Source organism: Zootoca vivipara, chromosome 1, assembly GCF_963506605.1.
Source record: "Zootoca vivipara chromosome 1, rZooViv1.1, whole genome shotgun sequence".
NCBI lineage: Eukaryota > Metazoa > Chordata > Lepidosauria > Squamata > Lacertidae > Zootoca > Zootoca vivipara.
The window spans coordinates 85,271,412-85,296,549 of record NC_083276.1 but is presented as its reverse complement, the minus strand read 5'-3'; the positions used below and the strand labels follow the sequence as shown (position 1 = coordinate 85,296,549).

The window sequence follows — 25,138 nt, the reverse complement described above, 5'->3', positions numbered from 1 at the left end:
ATATTTAACTCCCAATAAATAGGAGCTTAAAAGGAATATTACATGAAATGTAGTGTGTTCAACTGTCCTTCATTGCTCTTCCAAAAGATTCCACACATCCTTCACATAATGACTAGAAACTTAGAAAAGGAAGGGAAAGGATATCAAAAGAAAGCTGAATTGTTTGGGGCTTCCTGCAAAATCTGATATACAAAACAGGTGAGGACACCTATAGGTCATCCTGCAACTGACTCCAGGATTTCAGATGGGGAATAGGTGGGGAAAAGGCAAGGCTTTGAAGAAGGCAAAAATGACTGTTCACGGCCTAATATAACAATGACCTCAGTGTATTTACAATATTATTACCCCAAACTGGGCGGAGAGTCTCGGGACTAATGATTGCTGGCAACCACAATTAAAATCTTTATTTTATATACTCTTTGATGCTCTCTATAAATGTAAGACAAATGATAGAAGTCCTTTCAGCAAACAGGATAGAATGTGATTGTGCGAAACTGAAAAATTAGAAAGAAAGTAACCCCTGCCCTTGTTAAAACTGCAAACAGATTGAATCAATAGTAATAGTTATGAAATACTGTAAAGCAATGCACTGGAATTCACCACCAATTTATTGTATTGTATCTTGCTTACTCGGAAGTAAGTCCCATTGTGTCCAATGAGAACAGGACATTGCTGCTTCAGTGGCAACTATATGGGGGCAGCGGCAATATGAACTTAGGGGGGTGATCATATACTGTAATTAATATTCCAATTATAATGGAATCTCATTGGGTATCATGGACAAATTTAATTCTTAATATTAATATTAATTCATTGTAATGTGATTGGGGTTCTGTGGCCGTCATGTGTTGTAAATTTAACATTTCAATATAAAATGCATGTGCTGTGAAGAATGCTTCTTTCCGTTCTGAGCTCTAGGAAGGGTACAAGTCCAACGGAGTAATACAGCACATAAATAGTTTTATTTAATATCAGGCACCCGAAGGACTCTGGGCGCGGAATAGCTATCTATCAATCATCTTGGCAAATAGAAGACACATTTTAGTTTTATAGTATGAAATGCATTTGAATTGACATCTCTTCTCCCAGAAGTGGGGAAAAGGATCAACTTTCCTTTTTTCTGCTGGGACTTCAGAACTGGGCTAGCGGGCTGTGACCCCGCACAAAAGCAGCCGACTCCTTCCTGCTTCCTCCGGTGTTCGCATCCGCAGAGAGTCAAGACCGTAGGGGAGCCGGTTGCTTCACCTTGGGGGTGTCACGGAGTGTTTTCTAGAGGCAATGGAGAACACGAGTTTGTTATCTACTTTTTCCTAATCTGCCACCAAATTAAGCAAAATACGTAAAAAGCTTTGCTCTATGGTTGTGGAACCAGTTTAAATTAGCATAGCTGCCAAGTCATCCCTTTTTTTAAGGGATTTCCCCTTATGCTGAATAGGCTTCCTCGCGAGAAAAGGGAAAACTTGGCAGCTATGAATTAGTAGGTATTTTTTGGGGTGGGTGAGGCAAACAGAGCTCTTCATCAGAAGGAACAGGGCCGGGTTTAGGCTATAGGTATGCGCAGAATTAGGGCCCCGTGCGACTGAGATTATTGTGTCTTTCTCTTATAAAGGAACATTTGCTTTAGTACAGACCTCCCCAGGGGTACAAGGGCGCCCCTCGGTTTAGTTCTAGCAACCGGACAACAGTTCTTGAGTATAATACTGTGGCCACATGTCAAAAAATTAGCCTCTGTCCTGAAAAGGCTTTGCAGAACGGGGGGGGGGGGGTACTGTAGCTTTGCAAATATAAGCCCACAAGTTACTAGTCCTCAGCATGTATTGTGGAGAAGGATTGCCCCCTATTTCCCAGCTGAACAGCTGAAAAACCAGTGTGATCTCCATGTTACCCTATGAAAGGACCCGCTATGGTTCTCAAGACCGTATCCTCTGGAAGCAGCCACCGCTATTTCTGTAAGGGTTCTGCAGTAAATGCACTGGGTGTGAGCGCTCCCTCCTAAAGAAGCCTACACTTTTATTCAGGCTACTTCAGAACAGCCTTCCAAAGCGTGTCATTCATTACTTGGGCAGCAGCTCCTGATCCGCAGCGGTATGGACAAAAGGGCCGCGAGCCAATAGACAGGTGGGGAGGAGATTTCAAACAATTGCCTCGCGTGTCAGGCGAGATCGGAGGCGGGAGGGAAAGGAGGAGCGACCGAGGAGAAGAAGTGGCTCCAGAGGAGGGGGCGAGCAGGTGCGTGTAAAGGAGCGGAAGCCTTTCCAAGCCGCCGACCGCGCGCGAGAAGAAGGGAGCCTGGAGTCTGCCTGGCCGCTGAGAGGAGAAGATCTCGCCCTTGCGACGGCGTGCCGAAGGGGCTCGCCACTTCCCCCCAAAGGCTCCTGGGGAGCGGGGGCCATGATGCAGAAGGCCATGGAGAAATCTCAAAGCTTCCGCATAGACGCCCTCTTGGCTGAGGAGCTCCCGCGACCCGCGCAGAGCGTTTCCCCCGAAAGCTCGACGGGGAGCCCGGGCTCCTGCGTACGGAACGAGACGCCTTCGCCGTGCGCGCCTTCCATGGTGGCCCCGTTGCCTCCCGCCGCCTTTATCCCCAAGCCCGGCTTGTTGAACTTTCCCCCTCCGGGACTGGGCGGCCTGCCCGCCATGTACCCGCCCCCTCTCTACCCGATCTCGGCTCTGGCCGGCCAGCACCCTGCTTTCGCTTACAGCGCCGCCTTCTCCCACCTGCCTCAGCCGGGTCCAGAGCACTTCAAGGCGTCCGCTGTCGCCGGGGCCGTCCCGCTGGAGCACTGGATTCGCGCGGGGATCATGGCCCCCCGCTTTCCCGACTTCCACGGTGAGTAAGACCCCACCTCCGGAGCCTCCGGTAGCCGGGAGGACTCCATGCGCCCAAGGCGCAAGGCTCTCCAGGGCCGCTGGTGGGGTCCAATAAGCTTTGCCTGGGGAAAGAATCACATTCCGGTGTATAGCGCGATCTTCCTTAACTGCGCGTTTCCTCTTTATCCATTTCTTCTTCTGGAGGGGTCAGTTTCTGCTTCTCGGTTGGGCGGGTAGTAGGAGCGCGTGGAAAAGAGCATGGCATCTTGCGAAGACGTTATTTAAAAGCGAAAGAGGCTAGAAACGACACACACATCCATCAAAACAAAAACTGTAGGTAAAGATTGCACGGTGTGCAATGGCAATCCCTGTCATTGTGGCTAGTAATCACTGTCATAAAATGTGGTTCTAGTAGCTGGGTTACCAGGTGGTTAAAAGGATACGACATAGGCGACAGGCAGGTCCGTCCTCGGCTCCTAGTCACGATGGCTGCGTGCTTCTGAATGACACTTTCTGGAAAGCGACTGTCTTCTCAGAAGAGTCTGGTGAAGTGTCGTGGGCACTTAGGGTTCTGAACGGCGGGACTTTGATCTGATCCTACAGGACTCCACAAATGAATTAAGTCCATCACAGCATCCCCACCTGCCCTCACACGCTTCTTATCAAAACCGAGCTCCAGCCTCTACCATTTGAGGCATGAATTGCCCACAGTCGTGGAATCTGTTTATAGTTTAGGCTAGCTTAGGGGGGGGGGGTGTAAGCTGGTTTTTCATGTAGTTTATCAAAATTATTCATCGCACCTGTGGCGTGCACGCCTGGAGTACTTGTACCCTGGATTTGTTATTGAACCCATAGTGCTCTCCCAATAACGTCCTGATAAGAACGGAATATTTATATCAACCTTTGGGGTGTCTTTTTTTCCTGACCAATTTTACCTAGGGAAAAGACTGGTATTTGTGCCCCCCCCGCCCCCATAAAACGTTATTAACTAATACTGTATTTAGAAACGTTTAACATCCTCCTTCATCGCAACCTAGTCTAAATGACACATGTTAGTTCTTCCTAGCTTTAAAAAATGGTTATGGGGGGGGACATTTGGAGGCACCTTTTAATGGTAAGAGCAATTCGACATTGGAGCTTTTCCTTCGTGAAGTCTTCGAGCTGGGGGCTTCCGCCATCTGTTGGAGGTGCTCTAACTCTAGGTTCCTGTTTTGAGCTAGCAATTAGACTAGGTGACCCTCCCCCCCCAAAAAAGCCCCCATCAGCGTGACGTTCAGCCTGCTTTTATGTGTTCCTGTTGCTCAAAACCAAACCATATTGTATTCAGTGAGGTTGATTCCTAAGTAAGCCTTCGCAGATTTAATGCTTAGCTTTTTTCTACAATATCCGTCCCACAACTTCTACATCCCAGTAAAGCAGAAGTGCCTAAGACATGAAAGTGATTTAAACTGTGGTTCCATGAATCTTGCTTTGGAGACAAGTGAAGGAAAAATGGGATTTGCAGTCAAGACAAAAGGGAATAACAGTACACTCCTCCTGCACATCCCTACTCGAAAGTAAACCTCATTAAATTCAACGAGGCTTCTTCCCCGGGGAATGTGTATAGGATTGCAGCCTAAGGCCGGAATTCCGGTCTCTCAAAAAGGGAGCATTGTGTCAGATTTTAGAAAGGGCGGATTAATGGCAGTCTTCAGAGGCTGTTAAAGATTAACGTGGAACCTCATGGTGAAGACAGGGTAAGCAAACTTACAAATAAAATTAAATAATAAATTGGGAGGGGAACTCAGGTGTACTTAGAGTAGCTGTTGACATTACTTTAAAATACTATTAAAAACTTAAAAACAAAGCAAACCACCTCATTAGAAACAACGCGCTCACGCAGAGTCATTTGTTTCTGACACTTCTACAAATAGAAAAATAAGAATTTGAAGGAGAAGGCTAGGGTAAAATCTCTCCCCCCCCCCCGACATCAAGCTTGATATGGGAAGGGAACAGCTTATCCTGAGAAGCATTCAGTCGTACCTGTCGGATTGGGTAGTTGGAAGTGGTACAGTCCAGAGGCAAGTTTGGTCATAACCATCCTATCTGCTGCTTGAGAGAACTAGGCATATATTTCCGGCGACGTTACTGAGCCTGCCCCCAAGTACGTGTGTGTGTGTGTGTCGTGAGCCCTCGCTCTGTCTAATGTGGTAGTGCCCAGAGGAAGATTTACCAACCGCCTCTATTGTTGTGATAACTAGGTCTGACTGTTCTTGAATGAAAATAGCCAGCTGTCTTAAAGTGGTTAGTTGGAGAGGACGGAAAGTTCGTTGCCTTCCGTAAGGGCCTTCTCTGGTCCTCAGCGCATTTTGCGATGCAGTCCTAGACGTGTGGCAAGCCCTACTGAAGTGGCAAGCCCTACTGAATTCAATAGTGCTTTCCCCCCCCCCCTGTAATATTTTGATCCTAAAGACTACAGTTCGGCAACTGGAAGTCGAACACCCCGCTTTTGGTATTTATTGCTGCCGATGGATTGAATGTGCTTAAATCGCTTCAGACACCGCTTCGAATGCAGACAGTCTCTGACTTTGGGAGTGCTTCATACCCGAGCACCTTTTTGCCTAGGAGACAGAGAGGGGAGCTATGAAGGAGTCTGGAATTGACTAGAAGACTCCAGGCTTCCCCGCGGCAGGATTCACCTGTTCAGAGGCATTAGGCAACTGCGATTGTGATATTTTATTGCACCCAAACTCGGCTCTAAGGCATAGTGACGGGGTGGGGGCAGAACTGAGCCAACCACCTCTGGAGCCCTGCTGTCCTGCCGGCAAGTTTTCCCACATCAATCACTCGACCCCAGGCAGGGGAAGTTGTAAAAGGTTTTGAACTTTAATCCGCCCAAGGTCTCCGGGTACTTAAGCTGGAGCTGGCGGAGGGCTGGTGCAGTTAATTTGTTACCAACGGGGGAGAAAAAAGAATGTCTCTGTCTTGTCAACTGGAAGCAGGCGACGCAAACAAGCGAACAAAGAAAGCGGCAGCTTTTGCGTGTGTGTTATTTTGCGCTATTTCGTCAACTTTAGGCTCTTTCTCGGAATGCAGTTTACAAGTGTACGAGATGGGGGTGGGGAATAGCCATTACCACCCATCTAAACAAGTTTGTGTGAAAGAGAGGTGGGGCTAAGAAGAGACACTCAGTATTCCTTTTCGGAGATTTTTAAGATGCCGATTGCAAAGCTGTCCAGCTTCAATCTGACCACTGGCTTTTCTTTAAAAACCTAGGAGATTTTATAAGGCTTCCTAACTGGCTGAGAGGCCAAGTGTTCCATCATTCACATTTCAGAAAGTCTGCTATACGAAAAAAATAGAATCCTCGCAGTTCCAAAAAAATTAAGTTGCCCATCAGTAAAGAAGGGGGGGGGGAGGTGTTGTCAATAGCCAAATGAGAAAGCAATGGGGATTTCGTTTGAAGAAAAGCAGCAGCAGCGACTAAACACCTTGATAAACGATTCAGTGTTTAAACGAGGTTTATCAACTGAAAAGTATTCCTTATTAATTGTGCAGTGGATTAATAAAACATCTTGACAGGTCCATAATTAATACATTGGTCGATATTAACGTTACACTGTTTCACTTTCAACGGCAGTATTTTAATTGCATTTAATAGGGCAGTGCATTTATTTATATTATTTTCACATTGCGAATGGTTTAAAATTCTGTGCTCGATCTCAACATAGAAAAAACCCATGCCCCTCAAACTTGTCTTCAGAGAGTAAGATAAATATGCCCCAAATAGCAGTCTTCTATTCCTTAAAATTGGAGATCAATTGATCCAGTACTGTATCTCAATAAACCACTTTGATTTCCTGTTTCTCACCCTCTCCACCCCCCCTCTCATTCCTTTACATTTTCAATTATTATTTTCTAGAGTATTTTTATGGTGTCCTTTAAAACACACATATGAATGGAGTATTCTTGTAGCAGGACAAGAGGGAAAGGTTGCCGTCAGTTGTCAGATGACAGGGTTTATGGATGCAAGGAATGAGCGCGTGCCCCCTGAGCGCCCCAATGGAGCTGGGATGCCGAGAGGAAGCCGGTGGTGCTGGTGGTTCTGCTCTCAGTTCTAATTCTTTGTGTTTGTAGCTCGCTATATCCCTTGCCACGGACAGCAGACAGAAAGTAACATTAACTGTGCAATCCGATATGCGTTTACCTAAAATGTATGTCTCCTCGAGTGCAACGAGGATTACTTCCAGGTAGAGAGGTCGAGGGTCGCCGTCGCCCCATCAGACTGAAATCCTGTGCACGCTCCTCTGAGATTAAGCTCCACTGAAACACAGGGGGACTTACTTCTAACTCTGTATAAGAGAACCTGGCCACTAAACCTGCAGCTCAGATCTTTAATCTCTCAGAGGTCACTAGCCCTTGGTCGCCTCGATTGTGGGAGCTGATCGGGACGGGGATGTGGTGGTGGTGATTGTCCTGCCTTCATGGTCTCTGGATCCCTAGGTTAGCAGGGTGGTCTCTGGATCCCAAGGGTCTACCAGCTCTTACGTATTCGCAACGATTTAAATCACAGAGATGGTCCTGAGTTTACAAAACCAGGCCCATCACTCGGTTGGCGACACGGGTGTCTACGTGGCAACCGGCAGGAGCATTGGCGTCGCCCCAAACTCTTTTTTTTCTTTTTTCCCTTTTTAAATTATTGTTTATTTAATTTTTCCACATACAAGCCATATAAATCATATATAAATCATATAAAGCACATAAATCATATATATACAACATATAAAAATAATGATAACAAAAATGGAAAAGCACCCAAAAAAAGAAAAGAAAAGAGAAAAAACAGGGGGAAAAACTCAGTGGTTTCCGCTTGAGGCAACTCACACGTTCAGCTGTGACAGCGAGCGAAGTACCTGCCGTGCACGTGTGAATGGGCCCTTTGCGGGATGAAAAAGTGAACGGCTTCTTGTCCCTTTTTCGGGGATTACTTTTATCTGTTTGGACATTTGAGTAGCGTCCCGGATCTCGCGCATGCCCCTGTGGACTATTTGGTCATGCAAGATAACCAAAGATAACCAAAGATAATGGCCAGGGCTCATCGGCCGATCTGTTCCCACTCTTTTCAAGCGGGAACCTGACGGGTGGTGGTGGTGGAGGGTCCCAGAGCTAGAGACCTGGAAGAAGAGGAAGAGGTGGCGGCGTAGTTCCGCAGCTGGCACTTCCGATCAGAGGAAATTGTTCCCGGAGCAAATACCTTGTCCTGTTTCCACTCCAGCGCGCAAGCACAAGCCTTGTTTCACGCCTTGTTCGCCGGTCAGCGACGCGAGCCAAGTGTCTGTGGCTTATTGCATTAAAGGAAGAAGACCCAGGCAGAAGACTGGTTAGGTAGCCAACCAGCCAGCCAGCTTCAGGGGCGAACGAATCGCCGAGATCTGGCAATGGCGCAGTTAGGCAGTCTTCGAATCTAGAGTCGCCTTGCCAACAACCTGTAGCCTTCACCTCTGGTCATCCTTGCGCATATCTCCGCGCTTGCGAGTCTCGTTCGCAAGCGCAGAGATAACTCAGGGAAAGAGAAGAAAGAGCTTTGACAGGGAGATCTAGCGATGTGATTGCCATGCACGTGTGAATGGGCCATTTGACAACTCGGTCACGTAATGGACAACCACAACTTTCCGGGATGATCGCTCGGTCAACTAAAAGTCAGGGGAATTAGTGGACCGCGGCGCCCTCACCGGTTATCTTCTGCCTCAGAGATGGTCAAAGTCTCAGTTTTGGCCCGGTTCTTACTGCCCCCGATGATGTAGCTATGGAATTGGGAGATGTTCCTCATCACCTGGAAACAAACAGGAAGACATTCCGACTCTTTGCCCTTTGAATGTCTATGGTAATATCCTACTAATTCATACTCGGAGTACACCTAGCGAAATCAACGGATATTAGGTTAGGTACTTAGAACTACCGTTGGGTATTACCCGCGGAAAGGAGACTCCATTTATTCTGCACTTTGGAGGCATATACACGCAAGTCACTATTTTAAAGCTGCACTTAGGGAGCAAGGTGCGCGTGTGTGAAAACGCCATCAGTGTGAGCAGTAAAGGCAGTCCTACACAGGCATCCCTAAGGTCCTCCTGAACTCTATGAGATTTGCCGCTTAGGAAGGCCACCCTGTACACGTTTGCTCAGAGGTAAGTCCCACACTTAATCTGTGATCTGTCTGTCTCAAGAGCTGTACGACATCGGGGAAAAGATTGGAGGGCAGGCATCACCCTGCCCCAGTACTGTATACTTAAAATCTACCATCAATGAAGGAGAGCCCACAACCTTCTAAAGGAGACCGTTCTACTGTCAAACAACTCTTACTGTCAGAAAGTTCTTCCTGATATTTAGTCAGACTCTGAACACTCCAAGGACATTTTAAGTCCCTCTGAACTCAATATGCCTCTTTCTTTCTTTCTTTCTTTCTTTCTTTCTTTCTTTCTTTCTTTCTTTCTTGTTTCTTGACCTTTTGTTCATCCGTGTAGGGTCATCATACCGCAGCTCCAGCAGATGTGCGCCATTAAAAAAAAGTCTCATTTATATTTTACTTAAATGAACAACAAATACAAAAAAGCAATATCCAGCAGCGTAACTGAGCTACGCACCTTTCAGCTGCAGATCCACGTGTGCGACGATTCCCCCTTTCCCCCAGCTAGGCTTACCCTGTTCCCCCTATTTTAAGACGTTATCATAAAATAAGCCATAGCAGGATTTTTAAGCTTTCAATGAATATAAGCCATACCCTGAAAATAAGACATAGTGATAGGCGCAGCAGCAATGTCGGCCGCGGCAGGAGGAGGAAAAAAATAAGACAGCCCCTGAAAATAAGCCATAGTGTTGTTGTTGTTTTGACGAAAAATAAATATAAGACGGTGTCTTATTTTCGGAGAAACACTGGTAGCTCTGTCTCTGCCGCTGTGCTGGCTCTAATCCAAACGGTGTCTCTTCCTCAAACACGAAGGGAAAACAAACAAACAAACAAAAAATTCCTTCCAGTAGCACCTTAGAGTCCAACTAAGGTGCTACTGGAAGGAATTTTTTTTTTGTTTCAACTACGTCAGACCAACATGGCTACCTACCTGTAACTAGTACGAAGGGAAAAAAGAGAAAAGAAAATGTGGGTGGTTTTGAAGAGGCTGTGCATTTATGTCCCTGCATTAGGGGCTTCCGTACATTAAGGTTGAATGCACCCATCAATCGCTTCCTTGATTTAATATGTTCAATAATTGTGATTTTAAATAGAGAAGTTTATTCCCATCCTAAACTGCGTCATCTGCGTAGCTACGGGCATCCCTTGTCAACAATCGACCTTGGGAGGCTGGCAAATCAGTTAGTTGATAGATTCCTGCCGCCGCCGCCCCGGCCAAAATCTGCGTATTGATTATTTCATTATAAACGACGCCGCCGGTGCGGTTTTAAATCGGCTCTGGGTCGCTTGTGTTGCTGAATGGTCTACCGGGCGACCTTGTCATTCGGATTTGTTTGCCTGGACCTAGCGTCAATGAATTGTTATCCAAGGCTTTTCAGTGCAATTCCCGACCTCCCCCTCCATATCCCCTGAAATCCTATTTGGGGGACGAACGAAAGGAGGCGAAGCAGGTTTGTCTCAAGAGCGCCAAATCAACGTCAGTTGTGCAACCTGGACTTCCCAGCCTGTGGCTGCGTGCACGCGAGACCTTTAAAGCACATTCGAAGCGCATTTCTCTCTCTTGGAAGTGAACCCTGGTTCGGTTGAATCAATGGGACTTACTCTCCAGTAAATGTGCATCGGATGGATCGCGTTGTTCCTCAGGAGAGGAGGCTTTCTTGGCTAAGAAAATGACTCCGTCAAGGCCCCCCTTGGGCAGATTCTTGAAGCGTAGCTCCCTCCCTCCTCACCCGCACAAAGAGGCAGAGGACGAAGCGCAGGAGGTTTGTCCTCAAGGCGCTCCGCTGTGGCTGAAAACGCAGTTTTCAGAAGTGTTTGACGGGCAAGGAGAAGGGGGTGGGGACGACGACGATAAGATGTCCGTAAACTGTGAGCATATCATCACACTGCTGTTGTCTTTGAAGTGCCCAAAGGAGAAGATAAAGGAGTATGAACATCGTGTGCAAATTCATAGCGCAATCTCATGTAGCGGTTCTAACATCTCTATTTCTGTCTGTCTGTCTCTCCCCCCCCCCCAAGTTTTCGTGTTGGATTGATATACCGGTAGTTATGTATGTGTTAGGGAAAACATATGTATGTATGTATTTCTGTATTTTGTTCAGCCTCTTAGGCAGCTAGCAGCAGGGAAAACTGTGGGCATGCATAGGTCTCTCCTGAAAATATGCACCCGAAATTTCCAGTTTCAAAGCAAACAAGACCCAGATCTGCATCTAAGGAATGCGCCACCCCCAACTCGGATACATTCCGTGGAGAGAGTAGCAGAGAAGCCCGATTTCCTCCTATGAATTTGTTGTTGTTTAGTTGTTTAGTCGTGTCCGACTCGTCGTGACCCCATGGACCAAAGCACACCAGGCACTCCTGTCTTCCACTGCCTCCCGCAGCTTGGTCAAACTCATGTTGGTAGCTTCGAGAACACTGTCCAACCATCCCATCCTCTGTCGTCCCCTTCCCCTTGTGCAATGTACCCTCCATCTTTCCCAACATCAGGATCTTTTCCAGGGAGTCCTCTCTTCTCATGAGGTGGCCAAAGTATTGGAGCCTCAGCTTCAGGATTTGTCCTTCCAGTGAGCACTCAGGACTGATTTCCTTAAGAATGGATACCTAGGTTTGATCTTCTTGCGGGACTATCAAGAATCTCCTCCAGCACCATAATTCAAAAGCATCAATTATTCAGCAATCAGCCTTCTTTATGGTCCAGCTCTCACTTCTGTCATCAAGTCCTCGCCCCTATTTTGATATTGCAAGATAACCAAATTCAGGGAATATGAATGTTTTATTGCCCAGTTCCATTCCACCGCAACATATCTGCTGGGCTCTTTGACTCCGATAATGCCACATGCCTCCCCAGATTACCCTCTCTAGGCCACCCATTTGATAACTGGGGGATGCTCTCTTCCAGCCCTTGGAAGGTGAACGTTTCATCAATAAAACAAACCGGGGAAATAAAAACGAAACAGCAAATGCGCAAAACCATGAAACAGCGATGGCATCCCAGGCATCCCGAGCTCCTCTTTTCCACAGGTACCGGTACAGAGCAGCCTCCAGAAGATCGCACGTTCCAGCTGGCATATTTGGCATCTTGGTGGCACACCCAGTCAGGCCATTCAGCCATTATTAAGCCAAGGTGTGTCCTGCCCTGCACGGCTACTGTAAAACTTGCTGATAGCCAACAAACAAAGGTGCTTCGGAAAAACGTACACTTTAAACATGTTGTTGTTTAAATTTGCATACCTGCCTACATGTGTAGATCTCAGGGAGGTTCACAACATAAAATTACAACTCACCAGGAGAATTTGTAGCAAGTTACTAATATCAATTGCCCCCCCTTAAAGCCTTTGTTTATGCTCGTTCTTGCTGTGTTTAAATACTTTTGGTTTGTACATCTGAAAAATAAAAGAGAAACAAAGCTGCCTAGAGATGATTGAGATGATTATTAAAATAGAAGATGTGTAGTGGGGTGGAGTTTAATATTTTAATAACAACAAACTCCAATAAAAATAGCATATTGCAAGCAGGTGTGTTTTTGTTGTTTTTTTAATATGGAGGGGTTTCTCTTTCCTTCCACAGACAAAGGGCTATTAGAAAGTCTATGTATTAACAGTTTGCGTTTGCAGACGAACTCCTAGGAAGCCTCAGGTGCAGATTTGCTACATTTCCAGCACCTGATTTAATGGGTGGTGGCAAATAAAAAAGGGAAAAAGCAGGAGAATATTTTGATCTTAGTAGTAATTCACATTTGTTTGAACAGAACACAGGAGCATCTTTTACATCCTGGCGCCATGTGAAAAGATGTGACTTGCTGTGGCATTTTTGTTAACCTCTCCCCGCCTCCCGCCCCATATCTGAGGCTGAAAATCTAAATAGCACCCTAACCCCATGGTATAAAAAAATAAAATTAAAAAATATCTGAAAGTTCATTCTGAAGTGCCTCTTAATGAGTTCAGTAATACTTATTCTCTAGTAAGTGTATTCAGGATCACAGCCTAAGTCACAGATATGAGAAAACTGACCTGTGAAACGGGACATTCTAGTGAATTTTGAATACTCATGAATATTCGTTTCCACTTTATCTGAGGCACATTTGTTTTTGTTTTTTCCTTATGCTTGATAGTGCTCCTTTCAAACTGCCTTGTAAGGGTCTGTTCAAATTGCCTTAATGTTTCTGTGCTGCTCTCCAACATGAAAAATGAATAAAGAGAAAGAAAGCTGGACAGTTCTCCAGTCTGCAGAACACCTAGGAAGTGTATTTAATTTCATACGAATGCTCAAAATATGAACAAGAGGAAATAAAACATGACATCTTGGTGAAACATGACTTCTCACCGCTGCCACCCACTTACACACCCACACACCCCTTCCTGGAAATCATCTGCACTTATCTGCATCCATGGAAGACACCCCCTGCCCTCATTTGTATCTGCACATCTAGATTGTTGGCATATTTTATTTTTTTCAGACAACAGTTGCCCTTGTAGGTTCTCACTCTGACTTGTGATTCCACCTTCCCTTTGCATTGTGACATTCAAATAGGCATCTTCAAATGCAAACATGTTTTTCTGCATTTTGTTTCAGCTCAGATTTGTACATAATGTACAAACGCTTCAGTCCAAGTTAATTAAGATGCGAGTTATACTGCAAACAATGGGTTTCAATGGACCTACAACTTGACTCCTAGGGTGAGGTTTGTCTAAGCCCACTGAAAGAAATGGTTTTTGCAAGATCATATATAGGGCTGGCTGTTAATCATGACTAACTTTAGCCAGATTAGGGTCGTCACCCTTAAATTAGCTACAATATCTATATTTTGCCAATTGATTGATCTGAAAACTGAAATGTTGTACTCTGTTGAAATACTTTATTTTAATACTGAAATGCCTTGGAATTTACAGACAGCTCCTGCTAACCACCTAGGAGTTTGCTGCAGGAATTCAATCAGGAGGCAATCTTACTCATGTTCCCATAACTTAATTTCAGCATCTTCTTGGCATATACAGGAGCAGCAAGGAGCCCCATGACACAGATCCTTAGGAGCAAAGATTCAAAAGTACAAAGCAATCCAAAGGCGGATGCCAAATTAAATGCCTTGCTGGATACTGCCATGCATACATACCTTCATGGTTATGATCAGGCAGGTTAGCTTATTTTACATGGAGGCATTCATTTAACTCAGCTTCTGCAAATTAAGCATCACCTCATTGACAGCTGGGGCTTGGAGATATGTTAGAGCAGGCATAGGCAACCTTGTGTTTCCAGATGTTTTGCAACTACAACTCCCATGATCCCTGACCACTGGCCCTGTTAGCTAGGGCAGTGTTTCTCAACCTTTTTTGGGCCATGGCACACTTGTTCCGTGAAAAAAATCACGCGGCACACCACCATTAAAAAAGTTAAAAAATTTAACTCTGTGCTGCCCTATATTGACTATAATTATGACTGTAAGTCTTAGAAACACTTGCCAATTGCTGTGTTGGTTGCAATCTCCTGTAATAAGGCTTCACAAGCCACTGATTTCTCTGCCAGCACGTGCTCCTCACCGAAGAGGCCGCTCACTCCCTGACAGAGTGACAGTTTGGGTGCTGGCTGGACAAAAGAGGCTCTTTGCACGTATGGAGTCCCTGTGCAATTTTTATGCATTACAAAATGCATCGTTTCATTTCCACGTGGCTCCGCTCCTCCCGTTGAACCCGGCTGGGCCGTCCCGAGGTTGCAGTGCATGTTGGGATACTGGGGGTTCTGCTGCTTTTTCCTCTCTGGGGGGTCTGGGCTGAGGTTGCGGCTGCAGAGATGGTGAGTAGGGGAGGGGGAGCGCTCGGCGGCTTTCGATTGGGTGCGGAAGACCATAGACAACCAAGTCAAAGGGACGCTCGAGGAGGAACCATAGAGATAAAAGAGAGAGCGGAGAGTGGTGGTGGTGCGGGCGGGGCAGGCAGGCGGGTTATGACAGGAATCGCCGCCATCTTGTGAAGGGCGCGCTCAAACGCAGCCATGCTGAGAAGGTTCTCCGCACATAGGTACGGTAGTTCTGCAAATCGCCCTTCTCGTCGCCGCACGTCGCAGCACACCAGCCAGTGTCTCGCGGCACAGTAGTGTGCCGCGGAACAGCGGTTGAGAAACGCTGAGCTAGGGATCATGGGAGTTGTAGTTCCAAAACATCTAGAGAGCCAAGGTTGCCTATGCCTGTGTTAGAGTATGGGGAAGGGCTATAGCTCAGCAGCAGAGAAACAGCTTTGCATGCAGAAGATTCCCGGTTCAATTCCCAGTATCTCCAGGTAGGATTGGGAATACCGTATACCCTGTTTGAAACTCTGGCAAGCCATTGCCAGTTACTGTGGACTTGGCTTGATGGACCACTGGTCCCATGCAGTATCAGGCAGCTTCCTATGTTGCTGTGACAGGGATAGCCAATGTGGTGGCCCTCCAAATGTTTTGGACTACAAATTCCACATACCCAGCCAGCATCACCGATGGTCAAGGATGATGGGATTTGTAGTCCATGGGAGGGCAGCACATTGTCTTTTCCTGCACTACGGGGAGCCTTTTTAGGGGTGTGAGAGTTTCCCTCTCGGTACCCACCTCTTTCATTTCCAATGTGTGCCCATGATCAAAGCAACTTGCATGTTTGTATAGAATTCCCGCAATGTTTTCCTGGCATTCTTACCTGTCTGTCCTCGCCCACTTCCACCACTGAAAGTCTGTTCTCTATTTAGTGAAGGGCAGTAAAAGCTAATTCTGCTGGAAGCCCATAAAGTTGATAATTAGGGGCATCAGCAGCACCCTTCCTGTTCTGCCTGTGTGGGGCAAATGCTCTCCCTCAAAGCTTCTTTTGTTCAGTTTTTCCCCTCCTTCCTCTATTCAGCAGGCTGCTCTGATAAAGGTTCATTAGTCAGATAGGCGCTCTAAGGCCTCTGTGGAGTCAGGCTGCCTTTATCACCACCTTAGGACAGCTGGAGGTAATTAAATACACCTTAGGCTAATAAAGGAGGTTTAATTTCACCAACGGAATTGATTGTGATTGTTAAAATGAGCACTGATAACATATCAAGCAGGTTAATATCAGTAAGGCAATAAAATCATTACTTGAAGGGAAGGCAGTGTGGGCTCCATGCATCTAGCTTATGTCTCCTCACAGCGTCTGCTGGGCCTCGTATACGGCACCAAATGCCACAGCTGGTTAGGGAATACTACCACAGGTGTTATTTCCTTATTGGATCTATGTATGTTTCCAGTGGAATTAATTAGAGGAGTGGTAGAATCATAGAATTGGAAGAGACCACAAGGGCCATCCAGTCCAACCCCTTTGCCAAGCAGGAAACACCATCAAAGCATTCCTGACAGATGGCTGTCAAGCCTCTGCTTAAAAGACCTCCAAAGAAGGAGACTCCACCACACTCCTTGGCAGCAAATTCCAGCTCTTACTGAACAGCTGCCGAACAGCTCTTACTGTCAGGAAGTTCTTCCTAATGTTTAGGTGGAATCTTCTTTCTTGTAGTTTGAATCCATTGCTCCGTGCCCGCTTCTCTGGAGCAGCAGAAAACAGCCTTTCTGGTATCTAGGAACGAGTCAAAATAAGATCTATTTATTTTCTTTTCAGAGACTTCTATTCCCTGCAAAAAAGCACCAGTCTTTCGGTGATTTTTGGAGGGCTGTCTTTGACCAGGGATGAAAGTCTTTGCCTAGAGTGAGGGCAATGATTTCTGTTCTCACTCTGAACTGGCTTTGCTATGACATAAAGTAGCCAAATTGGATTAGTAACATGAAGGTTATCAAGATGATTGACACTCTGACCAGAACACCACACTGGATCTCACTTCTTTGGGCAGAAAGGAGTGTCTTGTTCTACAGAAGAAAGGTGCTCCCATAAGCACCTTTAAGCAAAGCTCCCCCGCACCCCCCAGTGAGGAGAGCATTGTCTGCCACTGGGCAAGGGAAGGAGTGTGATGCTCTGGTGCTTGGTGTGCAGTTGCACCCTGAGGCTGGTGTGAAGAATGGAGCTGAGGGACTATTTAAGACTTTCCGCCCTCACTCTTCATTTTTGGTTCCCACCCAGTCCACTGGCTGTTTTGTGGCTGAGTAGGAATTTTTTACTTGTTCATACAATGGTCCATGAGTAGGAGTTTTTTTAAACCTGCTCCATAAACATACTGCTTAGTTTGTTACTGTTGGCAATGATTTTTTAAAAAGTGTATTGTGTTCCCTTCTTTCTCTAGCTAAGGATACAGCCCAGACCTCCACCTCCTTTTCCTTTTCTTTCCTCTTCCTTCTTCTTCCATAATAACAATCTGATTTATTACCCATCCAGCAATTTTAAAATATAATATTAAACCAGTTTAAAAACAAATTGCACTTACTATACAGCTGCCCCCTGTAACATCCTTCTGGGTCAAGTTTATTCTTCCTGACTCTTTCTTTCCCTTTCAGTTGCCCCACAGTCTGGCCTGATGGGCAAGTGCCGCCGACCTCGAACAGCATTTACCAGCCAGCAACTCCTTGAACTTGAGAACCAGTTCAAGATCAACAAGTACTTATCAAGGCCCAAGCGCTTTGAGGTGGCCACGTCTCTGATGCTAACTGAAACGCAGGTACGGCCTTCACAACAGTCAAGGGAACTCTCCTCTTCCCCCAGTACAGTAGTACCTTGGGTTACAGATGCTTCAGGTTACAGACGCTTCAGGTTACAGACTCCGCTAACCCAGAAATAGTACCTCGGGTTAAGAACTTTGCTTCAGGATGAGAACAGAAATTGTGCGGCAGCAGCAGGTGGCCTCATTAGCTTAAATGGTACCTCAGGTTAAGAACAGTTTCAGGTTAAGAACGGACCTCCAGAATGAATTAAGTTCTTAACCCAAGGTACCACTGTACTTTCCCATACAGATCTTTGCACCAATCACCACACAGGAATGAAATCTACAAAAGGACTTATTTAGTATATATCATGCAATAAATATAGACCAAACCTCTGGGCTCTATAAACAATGTCAACTGTGAGCACACTAGGTTTATTGATGTATTTAGGTGTATATCACACACATTTTGTACTACTTAGTGCATAAACACTGGAAGGGCAAGGCCTGTAGCTTTACAAATTTCCAGATGAAAACTGCAGGAAATCTTGTGGCGAACGGCGATGGGCTATACAAATGTACAGAAAGGAAGTAGCTCCTGTGCAGTGTAGCAAAAAATAGGTAGCTTGTTATCAAAAAAAGGAGGTGATCAGTCATAGGTTATGGCATGGGAGTAAATCTGGTTCAGGTGAAGGTATGGTTCCACGTATGGAGAACAGTAGAAGGCACAGTGACACAGACAATGGGAATATCTAGAGCAGCCTTCATCACCTTGATGCTCTCCAGATGTTTTTGGGCTGCAACCCCATCATCCCTGACCACTGACCATGCTGGCTGGAGCTGATGGAAGTTGCAGTCCAAAACATCTGGAGGGCAACCAGGTTGAGAAAAAGGCTGATCTGGGGCCTTAAGGTTAGGACAGAAGGATGGAAATGCCAGAGTGTTGGAAGAAATCTCCTCCCAACAGAGTGCCTGTCACTGTCTGTCTGTCCATCTCACACAGGTGAAAATCTGGTTTCAGAACCGCAGGATGAAGTGGAAACGCAGCCGGAAGGCCAAAGAGCAGGTGTCACAAGCTGATGCTGAGAAACAGAGGGGCGTGAGCAAGGCCTCCGAGAAACTGCTGTCCGGAGAAGGGCGAGGGCAGGAGGAGGAAGAGGAGAGTGGGGGTGATGAATGCAGCAGCCACAGTGCTGGCACACAGTTCATGCGCCACAGTGCTGACACCTTCAGCTACAGCCCAGGTTCCTCATGCTCAGAGGAGGAAGAGGAGGTTCGAAGCCCTACTCACAGGGAGATGAACTTGTTGATATGAGTGGACCATAAGCCCAACAAGCAGGGCAGGGGGGGGGGGCGATCCAGCAACCAACTCTAGATCACTGAAAAAGGATTGGTGCCCTCCTTTTGCTCATAGACTAAAAAGACTCTGCCTGGGCTGGTGCCCTGGTGAAACTGTGCCACTTAACTTATGTGTGTTTGGAATATATTTATCTTGTAATTGTTCTATTAGTGTATTTGCAGCAGGGAGGGAAAGCACGCGCCTTGGGATTTTCCTCACCATGGTATAAAGGCATTTACTTCAGCATACTAGCAAGCTGCGATTTGCTTTGCTGTGGTTTCAAGGCATTTTTCTCCCCATCCATGTATTCTGACAAAGCCCTTCATGACAGAACCTTTCCACCCTGCAATTTAATTGCTTCAGCCCTCGCTAATGAGGAAGAGAGGGGGCTCTAGATATTGTCTCCACAATGTTGGCTGGTGAGGAAAGGAGGAAATCCCAGCCTCCTGGGTAGAATAGAATCCCTTTCATTGGAGAAAGAAGAAAGAAGAACATATGTAGTTGGAGGTACTGAAAAACTGGTCCAGAACCTGATGCATTCACAAATAGTTGAAATGGATGGTTTGGGGGAGGTACTTAGGAGCCATTCGCAACATGCTGAGGTTAGAGATACTGCATGGAAGATGGATTGCAATAGTAACCCAGGTAGTAGGAATTATAAGCCCCTTTTATGGCCATTAGGGGGTTACAAACAGATGTTCTGATGCTCATATGATGATGCCAGGAAGATAAGCATGCATAAGATCAGGCTGCAAGTAGGAAGCAGATTAGGTTACTTAATTCACTTACTTTCCATGTGTGTGGTCTTCCAGGGAATGAGTTATCAGTATCAACTCTACAGGTATTGCTGTGCTTTCACTAAGATATTGTATTGCTTATGCCAGGAGTAGCCAGCACGATGCTCTCCAGATGCTCTTGGTCTACAACTCTAAGTGGTCCTAAGCAGCAGGGCCAGTCATCAGGAATGATGGAAGTTGTGGGGAATGTTCAGGGTGGCAGGAGAAGATATATTGTTTATTAATATCCTTCCTAACTTGCACTAGCAAGTTCCTTTACTTAGCAGAGTGCATTCCCCTTTACACAGCAGAAAACTACCGGTAGTTGCAAACTCAATCTGCAATTCAATCTGGCTTGTCCAGATTGAAATGTGTTCTAATATTTTCCTGGTAAGACCCCTTGAATCCCTCCTAAAAGAAGAAAGACACCACAGTCTTTTTCATAAGCAATAAAAAGAAAGTTTGCTCACGATCAGGCAGAGCACAGTGTGATCCCTGAAGGCAGGCTTAAGGCTTAAAGTTACAAGCATATACAAACAGGTTTACCCCATATGTGGGTTGACCTAATGACTGCAGTTAGCAGTATGGGAAGTCTGCAGGATGAAAGGAAGTTGGAAGAGAGAGAGGCAGGCAGGCAGCATGCCTTGTCCTTTTACCAGGTCTGGAAAGCTCACACCCACCCACTAGTCACATGCAAGGAATGTCCTCCAGGTCGGGAGGAACAGGAAGTTTCAACTGGCTGGACCAAACATCCCCTTGCACGTCCACTCTAGGAAAACAAGGAATGTTGTACTTGACTGCTCTCAGTGGATTACATCCCACAGAAGTTGTGGTCCAACAACATCTCAAAGGCACTTTGTTGGCTACACCTGCTCTACAAAGTAAGAGTACACATGTAATACTGTATGGACAGGACAAAGTATGTCTGCACTGCAAGGCCCCATGCCCTCACATAAAAGGTGGGGAACTCAATGGATGCATGTAGAAATCTGACATAGAGGAAGGAACAGCTGTGGGCAAACAATGTCCCCTCCCCCATAGCAATATTCATAATTCAGTCATATTTTCTCCACATCTAATGTTGATTAGTTCCTCACAATGATATTTAAAATATAAGTGCAAAAATAAAAGAGGCTGGGTGTTCTTACATATCTTGATCACTCTGAGACACTGCCCCTCAAGAAAGAGCCAGTGGGGAGACTTGAAACTGTTTTACTTTGGGCAAATCAAAATTAAGTGTGTGTGTGTGTGTTTGTACACACATCCATTCTGATATCACATGCAAGTCAAATATTATTTTTGCTCTGTACCTCCTTTTCTGACGAGGTACTGTGTGTGGTCCAGAAGCCTTCAGAATAACAAAGGATGGTTCAGTAAGAGATGTAATTGTTACCTGTGTCATGCTGTTGAGCCACAAACCTCAGAAACCTCAATGTTCATTAGTCATCCAACCACAAACATTCATCAGCTGGTACTTCACCTGTTCCACAAATAAAGACTTCCTTCTCCACCAGCATCCTGCTAAACACTTGGCAACATGTATCACCAGGAGTCAACTGTTCAATTACCCATCTAGCATGGGCTTCATGCAATCTTTATTCCCAGATTTCCAGAGTTCTGTATTCACAGAGTTTCTGAGCTCCCAGTTGTAGCATCCAATTGGACCTGATCCCAGCTGAACGCAGGGTTTAAAGCCGGCATCAATCAGCTGATCAGTGGTGACTTCAGGGTCCGCTGGATTGACTGTGCTTCAGAACATCGGTAGCTGCAATGTGTAGCTAGTTCAAGTGGGCCTTAAAGTCATCATCAAGACTTGAAGCTTCACTTGAATTGGCTTGTATCCTGCTGGAAACTCAGCGCAGCTTGAGTTCAAACCTGAGGTTGGTGGGGAAGAGGTTGGTGTCTCCGCTGCTAATGGGGCTGGGATTCTTGAAAAGGTTGGTGGACAGGGTGGGCTTCCAGCCAATACAGCAAGGCACATCTTAAGGGCCAAAGTACACATGACCTGCAGGGATGCAATCAACATTTTTTTTGCATTCCCCGCCCCCTCCAATATAGATACCAGGCAAAGGAGATCAGACCAGCATCAGAACTGCAGGACATCAGGAGGGAGTATTAAATCATTTTCTCCTGTGCCAATGGGAGCCTTCCCTCCCAAAGGAAATAGCTGCTGAATGTCACAAAATTAATACCACAGTTTGGCCCTGAGGTCTTGAGCACAGACCACTATGGCTGGAGGAATCTTGAGGTGTACATTGAGGAGGATTGATGCCTCCTTTCAGAAACACTGCAGAAATTGGAGTTCTTGGTGAAGTCCAGGAATAAACAGTAAATTGCAAGAACTCGGGCCAGGAGGAAGATGAATTTCAAGTGAATCTTCAAAAGGTTTTATTTTATGTAATGAAGAATTCAAATAGGAATCAATTCCAGTATAATAGGCAAATAAAAATAAATTCCAGTGAAAAAATCCCAGGAAGAACATTGCTGACGAAGAATTGTCGAAACAGGGCCTTGTCCTGGGATTTTTTTCACTGGAATTTATTTTTATTTGCCTATCATACTGGAATTTATTCCTATTTGAATTCTTCATTACATAAACAAAACCTTTTGAAGATTCACTTGAAATTCATCTTCCTCCTGGCCCGAGTTCTTGCAATTTACTGTTCCTTTCAGAAACACTGCAAAAATGCAGCTTATGGAGCTTGAGTGAGGAGATTTCCAAAGAGTTAAAGTGATCTCAACAAGCTGGAGACCTAAGCACTGAAGCATTCAAAATAAGAACACAAGAGGAGCCCGCTGGATCAGGCCAATGGCTCATCTGGTCCAGCATCCTGTTCTCACAGTGGCCACCCAGATGCCTGTGGGAAAACAACAAGCAGGATTAGAGCACAAGAGGACTCTACCTTCCTGTGGTATAGAGTATACCACAGCATGGAATACAAATTGCTACTGCTTCTAAGATGAGGCGTTTTGTTTCAGTTAAAAGCCACGTCTCTCCTTCAGTAATATGTAGCACAACTTGCATTGTGTCCTCACACTATTTTGTTGAACATTACATTTGCCAACAGCAGCAGCTAATGACATTGGTTTGGTAAGTGAGCAGTGTAATGACATCAGAACCTGGGATATACTGTACTACATCTTAGGAGAGGGGAAGAACTTCCCTAACTATTGCCTTCAGCAGGCTTCCCCAAACTTTGGCCCTCCAGATGTTTTGGACTACAATTCCCTTCTTCCCTGACCACTGGTCCTGTTAGCTAGGGATCATGGGAGTTGTAGGCCAAAACATCTGGAGGGCCGCAGTTTGGGGATGCCTGGCCTTGAGCTTCCTAGGAAGGCCTGCCTCAAAGGTACAGTAGTGCCATAAAATGAACTAGTTAGTACAGCTCCTTACAAACAGATAAGAGGCACAGAGCAACAGTGACACACAGCGGCTGAAGTGAAGAAATGCAGCCCTGATCATTTTACACCAGGCTTCCTCAACCTCGGCCCGTCAGATGTTTTGAGACTACAATTCCCATCATCCCTCACCACTGGTCCTGCTAGCTAGGGGTCATGGGAGTTGGAGGCCAAAAACATCTGGAGGGCCAAGGTTGAGGAAGCCTGTTTCACACCAAAGGGCTATTCTGAATGATCCATTTATTGAGCTTTCATCTGGATTTGCTTTCTTCCGAAAAAGCTTGCATGGAGGGTAGACTATATCTGGTCTTTATCAAGCATTCATGCTGATCTGTTTGCAGGGTGGTTATATGCAGGGATGCCAAGAGAATTTTCTTGCTGCATTCCCCTGCAATTTATTGAGAAGAACTGCTGCTAATGTTGATCTATTAATGAGGGGGCAGTTTTACGTTAGGTTCAAATTCCTGGCTTCCCTGAAGTGATCTTCTTACTTTCAGGATGCCACTGCCACCACTTTTCATGCAGATGAGATTCTTCCAATTACACCTAATGTCTTGCCCCTGTCATCCAGGCATGGATATTCGAGATAGATAGAAATAATAAGGAACATGGTCCTTCAGCATCCTGCATTCAGGTAAGCTTTGTGTTCCCCCAACTGGCATAACTGAGATTCCACTTGTCCTCTTCTGCAAACCCTGTGTCTCTATAACTGTGCTTAAAACAGCCAGATAGCAAATAATGGCTCTGTCAGGCACATGAGCACCCATGAATTCTGACAGAAGAGCCAAGCCCTATCACATCCTTAGAACTGACCTCATCATCTGACACCAGAGCTTCAAAGTAGCAAAGGTCACAGGTTAAGTGGAAGCACATGGAGAAGGTGGCACGAGGCAGAGAAAAAGATGGAAGAAGTGTGCGGTATCAGGATGTCACATGCTGAAACATTCCCCCTGATGGGCCATGACAGGTTTAATTTCCAGAGTACACCCATTAAAGTGATGGATGGTGGCATTCAGCTCATGCAGAGTTTGTTTGTGGCTCCCTGCCGCTGTGCAAAGCATGTTATTTAGTGGCTCTTATTTATGAGATTGTTTCTGCTGCATCTGGGCACCTGTCCAGTTTGGGGGGAAGGGTGGTATTGAGGAGAGAGGGGAAAGGGTTGATTTATGGTCATTTAGCTGCATGACTCAGAATGTAAACAGACATACCCCATTAAAGACACATTTTTACCCTTCTCCATGTATCTCAGAACCAATGCAGTTTTACAACACCAAGGGCACTGGCAAGGATGTTTGTAGATCCCATGGATCTCTCTCAAGGATGGGGAACTTGGGAATCTGGACACTGTTGCCTGTGCATTTGCCATCAGAACAAAACCTCTTTTCAAGAATAGATCTGGGATATGTTCTACCATACAGTACTACTGTTCCCAAGAGCACCTTTGGGAGAGAAGATGCTGGATACTATACTGAACAGTCCACCTGTTGCCTCCAGATGGCATAAGGACATCTTGAGTAGGGTGAGCAGCTATTTGCTTTTAAGCCTATTGAACTTTTGTCCCAATGAGAGATACCAAAAGACGAGAAAAAATTGCATACATAAACAATTTTATGTATGGCTGCCAGAATGCTTTTTGCGCAGGGATGGAAAGAAGATACAGTACTGTCCCAACTAAGGAAGAATGGCAGGCAAAGTTAGTGGACTATACAGAAATGGCAAAACTTACAGGAAGAATAAAGAGTAAAGAAGAGAGAACTTTTTAATATAGACCGAGGAACAATTAAACACATTAGCAGGATTAATTTTAAACGAAGCAGTTAAAAGGTTAATTTTTAAGAAATTCAGAGAGTAACAAAGTTAAAGGTGTTAAAGGGGAGATGCAGTTTTGAAAATTCTTTTATAAGAAACCAGGGAAGGGGGGAAGGGGAGTCAAAATAAATATGTATGTATCTATCTTTTTAATGTATGATTATTGTTGTTAAACTGAAAAATAAAATTTAAAAAAGGACTTTGGTCCCAATGTAGTTTTTGTCAGGTGAACAAAAGCTGATAATATTTTTATCACCCAGCTTTGCAGCAAACATCTAGA

The 25,138-nt window shown here is 45.5% G+C and overlaps 1 protein-coding gene and 1 long non-coding RNA gene across 3 annotated transcripts; one reads left to right on the top strand and one right to left on the bottom strand.

Moving 5' to 3' along the window:
* Positions 1–1,137: 1,137 nt before the first annotated feature.
* On the bottom strand, positions 1,138–4,879 carry LOC118090914 (uncharacterized). Its single transcript, XR_004693341.2, has 3 exons — positions 4,834–4,879; positions 2,719–2,933; positions 1,138–1,269 (listed from the first exon to the last, which is right to left on the bottom strand). It is a non-coding gene; the product is annotated as an uncharacterized LOC118090914 (long non-coding RNA).
* On the top strand, positions 1,216–25,050 carry LOC118090911 (motor neuron and pancreas homeobox protein 1-like). 2 transcript variants are annotated; one of them, XM_035127277.2, is made up of 3 exons: positions 1,216–2,830; positions 17,393–17,553; positions 18,557–25,050. In XM_035127277.2, the coding sequence occupies exons 1-3, from the start codon at positions 2,392–2,394 to the stop codon at positions 18,848–18,850; spliced, it is 894 nt and encodes a 297-aa protein (XP_034983168.1). In that variant the 5' UTR covers positions 1,216–2,391; the 3' UTR covers positions 18,851–25,050. The 2 variants fall into 2 exon arrangements, with proteins under 2 accessions (XP_034983168.1, XP_034983159.1); XM_035127268.2 differs by having other exon boundaries at positions 18,539–25,050.
* The last annotated feature ends 88 nt before the right edge of the window (positions 25,051–25,138 follow it).